The 13405-nt window shown below is 29.9% G+C and overlaps 2 protein-coding genes and 1 pseudogene across 2 annotated transcripts; 2 read left to right on the top strand and 1 right to left on the bottom strand.

Moving 5' to 3' along the window:
* The first annotated feature begins 31 nt into the window (after window positions 1–31).
* LOC139823234 (uncharacterized) lies at window positions 32–1279 on the top strand. Its single transcript, XM_071795615.1, has one exon. The coding sequence runs from the start codon at window positions 32–34 to the stop codon at window positions 1277–1279; it is 1248 nt and encodes a 415-aa protein (XP_071651716.1).
* A 5047-nt stretch (window positions 1280–6326) lies between these two features.
* On the bottom strand, window positions 6327–9994 carry LOC139823325 (uncharacterized). The gene is made up of 5 exons (XM_071795751.1): window positions 9891–9994; window positions 9567–9726; window positions 9143–9439; window positions 8729–9012; window positions 6327–7933 (listed from the first exon to the last, which is right to left on the bottom strand). Exons 2-5 carry the CDS (start codon window positions 9708–9710, stop codon window positions 7705–7707), a joined length of 954 nt encoding a protein of 317 aa, XP_071651852.1. The 5' UTR covers window positions 9711–9726; window positions 9891–9994; the 3' UTR covers window positions 6327–7704.
* A 2619-nt stretch (window positions 9995–12613) lies between these two features.
* Window positions 12614–13405, top strand: part of LOC139823233 (fatty acid synthase-like) — an 11423-nt pseudogene continuing 10631 nt past the window's right edge.

The following is a 13405-nucleotide window of genomic DNA, read 5'->3' as shown; positions in this document are numbered from 1 at the left end:
TACCGAGCACCAGCGAACGACGAAGAAAACCATGCTTTCTCAGGTTGCCTCGCTCTTCGATCCCCTCGGACTGGTTGGTCCTGTTATCGTAAAGGCGAAGATTATGCTGCAACGGCTGTGGGAGGATAAGCTGGATTGGGATGAATCCGTTCCTGCGGACATCGCTACCTCTTGGAGCGAATATAGGGAGCAAGTCGAGCTCCTAAATAACTTCATCGTTCCTCGTCAAATCACAACAGAGAATGTAATCAATGTCCAGTTACATGGTTTCTGTGATGCAAGCGAAAGGGCTTATGGAGCAGTGCTATATCTGAGATCTACAACCTCTTCGGGAATCCACATAGTTCGATTGATTTGTTCCAAAACGCGAGTGGCGCCAATCAAGAAATTAACTTTACCCCGGCTTGAATTGAGCGCGGCGGATCTCCTTGGTAAATTGTACGGAGCCACTATCAAGTCACTTAGAATTAATATAGCTGAAGAGTTCTTTTGGTCGGACTCTACGATCGCGCTCCATTGGATCCAAACTTCACCACACAGGTTGAAGACCTTTGTTGCGAACCGAGTTTCGCAAATTCATGAGAGCACGCAGCATGGAAAGTGGAGACACGTGCCGTCTCAAGACAATCCCGCAGATGCGTTGTCAAAAGGACAGTTTCCCCGCGAATTTGTCAGCAACCCCATTTGGAAAAGTGGACCGTGTTGGCTGTCCAAGGACGAAACTGCTTGGCCGCCGAATTTAATACCTAGTATTGAGATTCCGGAACAGCGCTCAATAGTTGTCCTGTTAAACGTTCACGGTGTCGATACGGATCTGTTTCTAAGATTTTCATCCTTTGCTAAGATGAAAAGGGTAGCGCGCTGTATACGATTCGTTTCTAAGTGTCGCTTATTGGAGGTCGTTTCGGGGGACTTCAGCGTCGGGGATTTGGGTGACGCCGAGATGCGTATTATGAGATTAGTCCAACTCTCAGCCTTCGAGAGCGAGCTGCGTAGTTTGCGTGAGAAGCGCCCGTTAGACAGGAAAAGTAGGATATTGTCTCTTAGTCCGTTTTTGGATGTCGATGGGGTACTCCGAGTCGGGGGTCGATTGAGGCACGCGGATCTGACTTTTGCTCAGAAACATCCTATCTTATTGCCGGCTAACAATCACGTTTCCGAGTTGATAATTCGCGAGACTCATATCAAACTTTGTCATGCCGGAAGTCAGGCGACCTTGTATGCAATTAGAGAAAATTATTGGCTGTTAAATGGAAAAAACCGCGTCAAAGGAGTATAATTCGAAAATGTGTTCTCGTTGGCGCCCCTCGACTCCTGAGTATCAGATGAGCGATTTGCCTAGGGTTAAATTTGCAGGCTCGAGACCCTTTGAAAATGTTGGTATTGATTTTTGCGGCCCAATCTTTATTAAGGAAAAAAAGCATCGTAACCGTAATAAAATTAAGATTTACGTCGCCGTGTTTGTGTGCTTGACTATCAAGGCTGTTCATTTGGAAATTGTTAGCGATCTGACCACCAAGGCTTTTATAGCCTGTCTAAAGCGTTTTTTCGCACGTCGTGGCAGAGCTCGAGTGATCCAATCGGATAATGATACAAATTTTCTGGGTACAAGCAATCACTTAAAGGAGATATTCGAATTTTTCCAGGAAGGGAAAAATAATCAAACGATTAATCGGTATTTGGCAAATGAAGGAATTCAATGGTCCTTCATACCTCCCGCTCACCGCATTTTGGAGGAATTTGGGAGGCCTCCGTAAAAAGCTTTAAACATCACATGCGTCGTACGATCGGAGAAGCTCTCTTCACTTTCGAAGAATGTAATATGTTTGTAGTAGAGGTAGAAGCAATATTAAATTCGAGACCTCTCACACACATGTCATCTGATCCGAATGATCCACTCGCTCTGACGCCGGCGCATTTTCTAATAAATGCTTCTTTGCAAACTATTCCGGAATATGATTTCACGAATGAGGCTTTGAATCGCCTTTCAACTTGGCAACATATTCAAAGAGTGAAGCAGCATTTTTGGAAGCGTTGGAGTAAGAAGTATTTGAACGAGCTGCAGCAGCGTACCAAATGGGTTTCAAATAAACCGCATAATGTTAGCGTAGGGGACCTTGTGATTTTCAAGGAGGATATAATAATGTGCCTCCGTTACGTTGGGTCACTGGCAGAGTGACAGCTACTCATCCTGGTGATGACGGTATAATTAGAGTAGTAACGGTTAGGAAAGCTCACGGTACATATAAGCGTTGCGTTAAGAAAATATCTCTGTTACCCGTTATAGCTTAGGAATCGAGTCAGTTGCTTTTAGTTTTATCCATGTTGTATTTATTTGCTATGATTGTTAAATATTGAACGTATATCGTTCAAAGGGGGCGGCATGTCGGGATTTCGCGTGATATTTGTACGGCCCTGCGCCAGTCCCACCCCCCGCTATCTTCCCAACTCGAATATAATATGTTTTTCTAATTGTTTATAATAATTTTTAAGTAAACAATTTGTTAATAAATAAGTAAAAATGAAAAAATGTGTTGAAAACGGCTTTGCAATATGGTTCAATAATAATGTGCAAAAAATTACGTAAATTTTAATAAAAAACAATTATTTTAGTGAAAAACAAGCCTGTGCGCAATATTGGATAACTTTGCGCGTCAATAAAAAAATCAGCGTTTGTCGTACGAAAAAAATACAAGGGTCTTTTTTTGTTGCAAATTTCGTCCACAACAAGATGCATACGACAAAATTTGTCTCAAATAAATTCTAAGGCCTGAAAACAGCAAAAAACTAAGACTATTCCAAAAAATCAAAATTTTTTGTTTACATAGCTACAAACTAAAGAAAAAGGGTCTAAAAAAATTGGTTACACCCTGAAAAGTATTGTTTGTAGTTCTCAGATAATGTGTGATTTTTTTGGAATTTTCAATTCCATTTTAAATGACGGAAAAAAATCACCGACGCAACATCAAAAAAACGATGAAATCGAGGGTTTTCGGGATCCGAGTCTCGGACTTTGACGGCTCGTGCAAGCTAAACGACTGACTTGACGATAAATGTTGTTCAGATCATTATTGTACATAATTTTACGCTCTACAAAAAAGGTACGTATAGTTAGTTACTCTATCTTGCTTAGTTTTCGAGACATTTGAAAAAATAAAAAAAATTGCGTTTTTTGTTGATAATATTGTTAATAACTTTGTAATGCGCATGCGCATTGCGAAGCAAAATAAATCCTACTTACAGCACCTCAAATCAAAGCGATTCATGGTGGTTGCAACCTGGGAAGATTAATTGGAAGGTTCGATGTCTAATATGACTGGCCTATAATATTAATTTTATGTAGAATATATTATTATATAGGATTTGTAGAAATATGTTTAAATATACTACAACTATTAATAATATAATTCCTACACATAAAATTGTTATAGAAATATATTTTGGATATTGTGTTTATATATTTGTTCAGCATTGATGTATGAAAATAAATTGTAAAATGAAAATTAGACATATATCTATTAATTAATGTGAACAATAATAGATATTTAAAGAAAGCAATTTATATATTCTCTAACTCACAATCAATCGAATAAATATTAATTCATTATGATATACAATTTTTCGATTCCTAATTTCTCATATTAGTTACCTTGATGATTATTTTTGATAATTATTATTCTTAACCAACTAAAACGTGGAATAAATTTTTAAAAGATTTCATATGGATCTATTCGTTTATTTGCAATTACAGTTTCATTTACATTTCATAATTTTAAGAAAGTATATAATGAACATTAGTATGAAATTCTTCTTTATATTTGATCTAAAAATTAAATTTACTAATACTAATCATAAGATTTATAAAATTAATTGCTATTAATATATTAAAGTAAATTCTCTCTGTGTAACATATAATTAGTAGATAAACGAATAGAAATGTATTAATCACGGTGATTAATAAATTATGTAATTACATAATTTTTCATATGCTTAAAGCGGATATGCCTAAAGCGGAAATGTGTAACGAAATTGTGTATTAAGGATTTTGTTATTAAAGTTGCTGCAAGTATTATTAAATGTTTTATTACAGATTTTTCACTCTAATACCATTATTTTCGCAGTTTTTATTACAATAGTCCTCTACTTTTATATACAACTATGAGCTGATATTCCTGTAGAATATTTCATTTAAAAATTATTTTTTCTAATAAAAAAAAATAAAACGCTAAATGCACTTGTCAATGTGAAAATCCATTATCTATTCATTAAATAAAAAAATATATAACATGATTATGAAAACAGACCATTTAAATCTTCAAATTCTTATTTCTTATTTTATAACATTTTAACAAGTTTTTTTTTAAATCAAGGATAAAGATTTCCTTATCGGGATACATGGTTCTGCTTGTTTAACTTTTCCTTACTTCTATACAGTGTTTGTATTTAGGTACAAAAGGATATCTTTACATTTCTTTGTGTTTTCTTCATTCTTCTTCCTGCTTATATATACATATGTATAAGATTTGATCTTAAGAAATCAGGATTTTTACATTGGATTTTGCTATAGTACAAACATAGTTTTTAAAATAAATAAGTTAATAACAAATATCTATATAATTATTGTTTATTATTATATATATTGTTCTTACCGGTATGTTATAAAGATTATATCAATCTTCTTGCAATAACATTGTTAATGGCAAACTAATATTTCGTGTATGTTTTACGTCGATAATGATAATCTCAAATATGGAAGATTTCTGGTTCTTTATTAGATAATTTGTTGTACATGTCTGTTCTGTGTAATCTAAGAAAACGGTAAAAGTTACTTGTATGGTATGGCGTTGGAAACATATAAGTTGCGTAAGATTTCTAATGGATATAAAAATAGTTACAAATTATTACAATCAATTTATCACGTTAATTTTGAGAAATCTGAGTTTATTATCTTTTGATAAAAAAGAACTTTCTATTGTCTTTCACTTATTACCTTTTGTTTTTTAAAAGTTGTTTGCCAGATCATGTGTGTCGTAATTAACAGATTTTTTATTTGCGACGTTGTATGATCTTGTCAATGGAAATTGATACAGATGATGTGTTGTGACGAGCCTCGAGGTTACTGCGTAACTACATGTTATTATCACATATATTGTTTAATCTTTTGAACAACATTTTAAATTGAAACCTATAACTCAAAATAAACGCTTAAATAATAACTTAAATATTTGTTTAAGAATTTATTCGTTCTTTCCTTTAAATTCTATAATACGAATTATTATTAGAAAACAGCCAGTTTATTAAATGTAGTAGACATAAATTGTTACCCAATTTTGTCATTTTTAAATTCTGTGGAACAGAGGAATGTATCCTTATGAAATACTTGAGAAAATAATTAAAAAAATAAAGAAAAATATAGAGAACAATACATTGTCAGTAAAAACCGAGAAGAATATTTTAGATATTTAAATGGTTATATTATTTAATTATTAATTTATAAATAATATAAATAACAAGTTCTTTTAAATGCAAAATTAAGAATCAATTTTATTACAAATTAATTACAGATATGATAAAATTACATATATATATATATATATACGTATAATCTATAATTAAGAGACACTTGGTTATGTTCCAATTGTATAATAAAATATTATTTTTTTACTGCGTGTCCTATGAGTGAAGATATTACAATACAAAGTCCAAATCAGCGAATTTACATTTAAGAAACGCCATTGTCGTCGTTATATTTAATAACAGTATTATTAATGATAAGCATAATTTTATTAGTTCTAAAATATATTTATACTTTACAACTTTTATGTAATTATAAAAGAAGGTGTGCCCAAAGTTAAACTTAATTTACGATAACTTTACGAGTTAATGCTCATACACAGTTGGAAAATTTGTGTTAAATATACCATAAATCACATTTTTTAAACGGACAACTCAAATTTTTGTGTTAATTTAACATAATGTAAATATGTCAAATTATGACACAAATATTATGTCCATAATTTAACACATAATAATGAAAAGTTTGATGATATGTGAACGAAAGTACAAACATCTGTATAATGATAAATATAAATAAAAAACATGTTAATTTAACATTTTTGTATGTACAATAGACATATCTGTATAATGTTAAATATAAATAAAAAGGATATTTTTTTTAACAAAACTACATTATTTTTATATTAATCTTACGATTAAACATAAAATGTGTTATTTTAACATTTAATTTACTTAAATATGAATTTAACAAAAATAAATCAGATAACATAAAATAAGTTAAATTAACACATAAGTATGTTACATTTTTAACACAAAAATTTTAACAAGGACCTTTTTAACAAAAATACACAAAATTTTTTATTGTGTACATACATCAATCGTATCTAATATACATAAAAGAAGGCATGATATCTATAAAAACTTACCATTTAAAAAAAGGTACTAAAAAGTGTTAAAAATGTGCGCCTGACCTACAAAAAATATGATACCAGAAAATGGCACCAAGTAGGAATAAATCTTTGGAAAGAAGCTATTGTATATTTTAATTTTTGAAAAGAAGCCGTTGTATATTATTAAAAAATGTAATTAATATTAAAAAAACTAATGTAAAAAAAACTTGGATGCTATATCAGATAACTTAAATTTATAATATATTAATATTATTTATAATATATTTAATATTAATATATAATATTCAATTAAATCATACTATTATGTTCACCCCATACATACACTCTGCAGAAAAATAATTATTCTAGAGCCAAGAAAAGCACTTTACTTATTTTATTTTATTTTGTTTAAGTAAGTTTTCTTACAACAAAGAATATTTTCTTACTAATAGTTTTCAAATATCTTGACACAAGTCAAGAATACTGTTTTGAATCAATGTAATACTTATATTAGGTTTATGATAGATTTGCGGATATACAAGCTTACTTTTTACTTAATCCTCAAATCTACCATAAAGTTATTATAAGCATTACATTTACTCAAAACAATATTCTGGTTTACAAAGACTTGTGTCAAGATATTTGAAAACTATTAGTAAGAAAATATTCTTTGTTGCAAGAAAACTTACTTAAACGAAATAAAATAAAATAAATAAGTGCTTTTTTTGGCTGTAAAATGATTATTTTTTTGTGTGTATGTACACACATTTTAATTGCTCTTAAATATTTTTAGATGTAGCAGTGCCAAGTTTGTTTGCATTAAATATATATTTTTAAATTTTTGATTAACATTTTTAAAAATACAATAGCTTTTTTCCAAAGATTTATTCCTACTTGGTACAATTTCCTGATATGATACTTTTTATAGGTTTTGTAGGTAGACAGACACATATACTTGGCGTCTTTTTGTGCCTTTTTAAAATAAAAAGTAAATATTTATAGACATATAATTACATAGCATATAGTAAAAATGAGATACTCGAAATCTTACTAATGTCCAGATATTGTTTTACGTATCATATTTTTGTAAATGTCAGTTTTTTGAAATATAACAAAACAAGTTTATTTTTATTTATCGTCAATATTCCAATATCGTAAATGTCTCATAATACTATAAAGCAACATGTTTAAGTTGAAAAGTAACTTCTCATTAGTTAAAGATTAATTATATACCAATAACGTGGACAGATGTTGCGGAACTATAGCTTGCAGATATTACGACTTATTGCCATATCGTTTATATACAATTCGGAAAACATTTAATATATTCCACAGATATCAGCTTTGTATCCATATTTGTTGATGTGTTTGCTATTGCGGTTGTACTAAATAGATACCGTAATTGACGAGACTCCACTGTACGTACGTAGCAAACTCTGCAATACTGTTTGCATAGGGCACATCTCCTTATGTTACTATCTATGTATTCAGTCTGTAAAATTGGCAGGGATCTTCTATATTGTATCCTACAAAAATATTGTAATAACTTTGTTTATTGCATATTATTAGATAACAATTAGTAAAGTAGATCCCATATTTTCAACAAATTTTTTCCTACAGTTCTTTATAATCAATTTCGAGTCCTAGTTTTTCTAGCGCGATCGAAGAAAATTATTAGCTATTTAAAATGTAATTGATAAATACGTGATGTAATATTTATATATAAAAGTCGTAGGGTATTTTCATGCTTGGTTTGACAACAAATAAATTAATATACAAGGTTCTCATTTGCAATCCAAAAATAGTGTATTATTCAAAAAATCTAAATGGGTTTTGTTTTAATAATCAATGTTGTGTGTATTAAATTTCATATCAGTAATTAAAATTCATGTTCGTGTATGAATTTAGCTATACAAATGCAAGCATTTTTATTTTAGATACCCAATTTGTAAATTTCATTTACCGTGGTATCGTAAATGTATTGTAAATTTCATATCTTTTTTAACAGTATATGTAAGGATCTGGGGGTTTATTACGTATCTTTTCACGAGGTGGAAATGCGAAAAGTGAACAGATTTACTGGATTTCGATCAATGAAATCGTAGATACTCTAGTGAATCTCTCACTTTTCGTATTTTCACTTTGTGAAAAGATACGTAATAGACCCCCTGTTCTCCTCACAAACAAAATTGACCAGTCTCAGCGTTTTTAAAAAAAGATTACTAGATTCGAAAATAATGCCAGTAGATACTTTTTATTAGGACATCCTGTATACGCATGTATGTATGAACGTATGAAATATTTTAATAGAAGAAACAAACCCATGTCGTTGTATTACTGCAACTGACATTTCTTCAAGGCTTAGACTTACAACGGCTTCTGACTTACAATATCTTTCGGTTATACATGGATTCATCGAAATGTCTATAACTCTCATTGAAAAAATTTCTTTTGGCAAATATAATAACGAATTATGTGATACATTCAAAAAATCAAGATTTTTCATATTTTCAATGCTATGTGGCAAGTTACTCAACCTGTTATGGGAAATATTTAGTTTCTCCAAAGCATTTAACTGCCCGATATAATATGGTAAATGGGTTATCTGTAAATTATGATATATTATTATTAATAACCTCGGAATGAATTATTAATCATTATTACTAATAACGAATTAATTAATTAGCTGTTTTATTTGTGATATCTTATTAGATATCAAATGACATATGACTTACTGAATTATTGCTCATATCAAGGTCACGTAATGCATTAGTAATTTCAGCTTGCTTTATCCATAGCCACCCATATCCATGGCAAAGTCCAATGTGATTTTTTGACAGATCAAGACATCGAAGAAAAGGTAAGGTTCCCAAATGCATCGGCAAGTCACCAACTCTATTGTTTGATACATTTAAAAAATTAAGAGTTTTTATATTTCCAATGCTTTGTGGCAAGTTACTCAACCTGTTATGGGAAATATTTAGTTTCTCCAAAGCATTTAACTGCCCGATATCATATGGTAAATGAGTTATCTGTAAATAATGATATATTATTAATAACCTCGGAATGAATTATTAATCATTATTACTAATAACGAATTAATTAATTAGCTGTTTTATTTGTGATATCTTATTAGATATCAAATGACATATGACTTACTAAATTATTGCTCATATCAAGGTCACGTAATGCATTAGTAATTTCAGCTTGCTTTATCCATAGCCACCCATATTCATGGCAAAATCCAATGTGATTTTTTGACAGATCAAGACATCGAAGAAAAGGTAAGGTTCCCAAATGCATCGGCAAGTCACCAACTCTATTGTTTGATATGTTCACATATATTAGATTCAAAAAACTTGTAATGTTATTGAAGTTCCTGAAGAGTGAGTTGTAAGTTGTTGAAGAGTAAGTTGTTTTTAAAATTCTACATATTTTCTCAGACGCAGGTTTTACAGGTAAATTTTCTTTGACTCCACATACTTTCTTAGACGCAGATTCTGCAAATAAACTCTCTCTTTTAGACATATCTGCGATCTGTATTGAGAAAAACTATGCAGATTTAAATTTGGTAAAACAGCTTTGAACCTACAATATTTAATATACATATATACATACAGTACAAACATAGCTTTTAAAATAAATAAGTTAATAACAAAGATTAATATAATTATTATATATATATATATATATATATATATATATATATATATATATATATTATTATACATATATTTTATTCTCACCAGAATGTTAAGATTATATCAATCTTCTTGCAATGACACTGTTAATGGCAAATTGATATTTCATGGACATTTTATGTTGATAATGATAATCTTAAATGTTGTGCAAACTTTCTTGTTTATTATTAGATAACTTTGTTCTATGTTTCTGTTCTGTGTAATCTAAGAAAACTGTAAAAGTTATTTGATGTATGGTATGGTGTTGGAAACATATAAGTTGCGCAAAAGATTTCGAATGACTGTAAAAAAAATTACAAATTCTTACAATCATATCAGGTTAATTTTGAGAAATCTGAGTTTATTATCTTCTTATAAGGAACAACTTTCTACAAATTATCTTTCACTTATTACCTTTCGTTTTCTGAAAGTTTTTTGTCAAATAATATGTCGTAATTAACAGATTTTCCACTTGCGACGTTGTGCTCTTCTCAACGGAAATTGATACAAGTGATGTGTTGTGACGAGCCTCGAGGTTACTGTGGTATTGCTTTAGGTACCGATATTATATTGTGTTTACATTCTTATAATTCTTTCTTAGGCCGGTATTCATAGTCGGATCTTATATTTAAGGCAAGGCCGTCTTAAGTACGATCTTAAAGTGTTATGAACCAATCACAGAGCCGTATTAGCATCTTAAGACATTAGTTAAGACAGTCTTGAAATAAGATCCGACTATGAATACGGGCCTTAAAGCGACGTTAGCAAAATAAAGTTTTAAACCTCTGGAAAGGCAACATTTAAAATTAAATTATACAAAACAAAATAAACGCTTAAATAATAACTTATTTAAAAATTTGCTTAACAATTTGTTTAAGAATGTATTCGTTCTTTTCTTTAAATCCTTACGAGTTGTTATTAGAAAACTGCCAGTTTATTAAATGTAAGGAACGGAGAAATAACCATTCTTATGAAATGTTTAAAGAAATAATAAAGTAAAATATAAAGATTATATTTAAATGAATGAATAATGGTTTTATTATTATTGTTATATATTTATGTTAGATTGCAGGTTTTGTTTCTTCTTTTTTGTAAATCTAATATGTTTGTCATCTAATAAGCGAAATGTTAACAGTATGCTAGCAAATGTTAACAGATTTGCCAGCAGGTTCGAGAAAAATACATTGATAAATTGGCATCAACTACGTCGTTAAGATCATGTTCTGCCAGAAGAATTCACTGACACCAATCTGACGGCACTTTGTTAGCAGAAACCGAGCAGAATATTATAGATATTGAAATAGATTATATCATTCAATGTAAAACTGGCAAGTTTTGATTTGTTTCCGGTTTCCGCAGTCGATCACAGTCTGTTGACAGCTTTTGTAATTGTTGCCATTCTTCTTAATGCCGGAAAAGAGAAATTAAATCTACTTCTTTGTCCATTAGAATACATAACATGAGATTAATTAAGTATTTTTGCATTCGGTATATTAGTCAAAATTATATAAGTGTGAGATATTCGTGATTTAAAGCAACAGCATGTAAACAAATTATTGTATTAATTTGCTTGGAATTGTAAGAAAAAGGAAACACCTAAGAGATATTGAGTGACGGAACAGTAGCTATATGAGTTATATAGCCATATGTAACTTTTATTACTTATTTATTACTTTTGCAAAATTAATTATTCATTATCGGTTATTTGACTTTCAGAGACGAGAAAAAATGCTTTGTATGCTTTGTAAATTTAAATTAAACTATAAAATTGATTTAAAACACCTCAGATAGCAAGATGACGTCTAAAGACATCTTAATGACATTATTAGAGACGTTATTAAAACGGAATTAATACGTCATTTGACGTCACTCTGCTATCTGGAACAGAAAGTGAAAATATGTGTGCGTAACATTAGTTTTAGAATATTTTCTTGCTTTTGTTGATATTTACAACAAATTTATGATACATATATCCCGAGTGATAAAAGTATATCCACTTGTAAAAGAGTGTTGCCGCTTTTCCGCGATGTCGATTGGTTCTCTGCGCTTATTTCGTGAGCATCTGTTATCGTATGTTTTGACAGTTTTGTGTATCAAGGGGTTAATAGTGTAATGTAATAGTAATATAATATTAAAGTTAAATAGCGCCCGCGTAACGCGCGTCTGTGTTGTCTAGTAGAATTAAATTTCGAGTGTTAAAAGTAGGTATATAGAAATAAGCTACAAAAGTCTTGTATCGATTGATAACATCGATTGATAACATCAAAGAAATTAATAAAGACAAATCTGGTTTTTATATTTAGGTCTTTCGTCTAAAACATGAATTTAAAATTGAATCTGCATCATAATAGATTTATCATGTTTCCATCGAGTCTCAATAATATACACGCGTTTATTGCAAAAGAATATTGTTTTGTGAAATGTTATTTTAGTCAAAATAAGAATTATACAAAATATAATGTGCATGTTACGTAATACGTAATTATTTTATAAAATAACGCTCGGTATCCGAGAAAACTGTTGTACATGTTGCAGAGACATACAGGTCAGTATGACGGGTTGCCCATTCGAGCAGGCGCGCATGCATAGTTGTTCACAATTGCTTTGACTTCGGTGCATCACCTATAATCACTCGCATATCTTTTTTACAATAAAATGAACTTTGTAGCGCCCGAAGTTGTAATGCAATATTGTGACGGATTTCCGTAGCAGTAACGTTAAAACCGAAGTCGAGATGACAATACAGGTTATGAATTAAATTTTATTAAAAAAACGAAAGACATCTTCTTTCTTACGAAAAAAGCTCGTACCATAGTCCATCATAATCATTATATATTATAATTTTATTACTTAAATTATTGTTTGCACACAATGTTTATGCACAGGACAAAATAAGTCAGCAATTAGCATATGTGTGCAAATTTAAATTATAAGTCGGCTAATACATTTCATTCAATGTAAGTTTAAATAATGGCAGAAATCACCATTAACAAATCTTACACTATTCATTTTGTTACATTAATAAATAATTTATCATTAAATTGATAATCAATTTAATATATCAATACTAATGAGCATTATAGAATTCTTTATATAAATGATGCTGCTGCATCTTAAAAATCTTAATTTAATCTCATAAACAAGAGGTTTATTAGTATAAAATATACATTTTAAATATGATGATAATGACTAGTTTATATAAGGCAAATTATCATAATATTTAATGAATACTTTTCAGCAATAAATTTCTTGTAGATTTATATGAGATTTAGTAGCATTATTTACATAAAGATGCTTATTAGCATCAGTATATTGAAT

The sequence above is a fragment of the Temnothorax longispinosus genome, chromosome 12 (genome assembly GCF_030848805.1).
Source record: "Temnothorax longispinosus isolate EJ_2023e chromosome 12, Tlon_JGU_v1, whole genome shotgun sequence".
Taxonomy (NCBI): domain Eukaryota; kingdom Metazoa; phylum Arthropoda; class Insecta; order Hymenoptera; family Formicidae; genus Temnothorax; species Temnothorax longispinosus.
The sequence above is the reverse complement of the archived record's forward strand: the minus strand, read 5'-3'. Positions and strand labels throughout refer to the sequence as shown.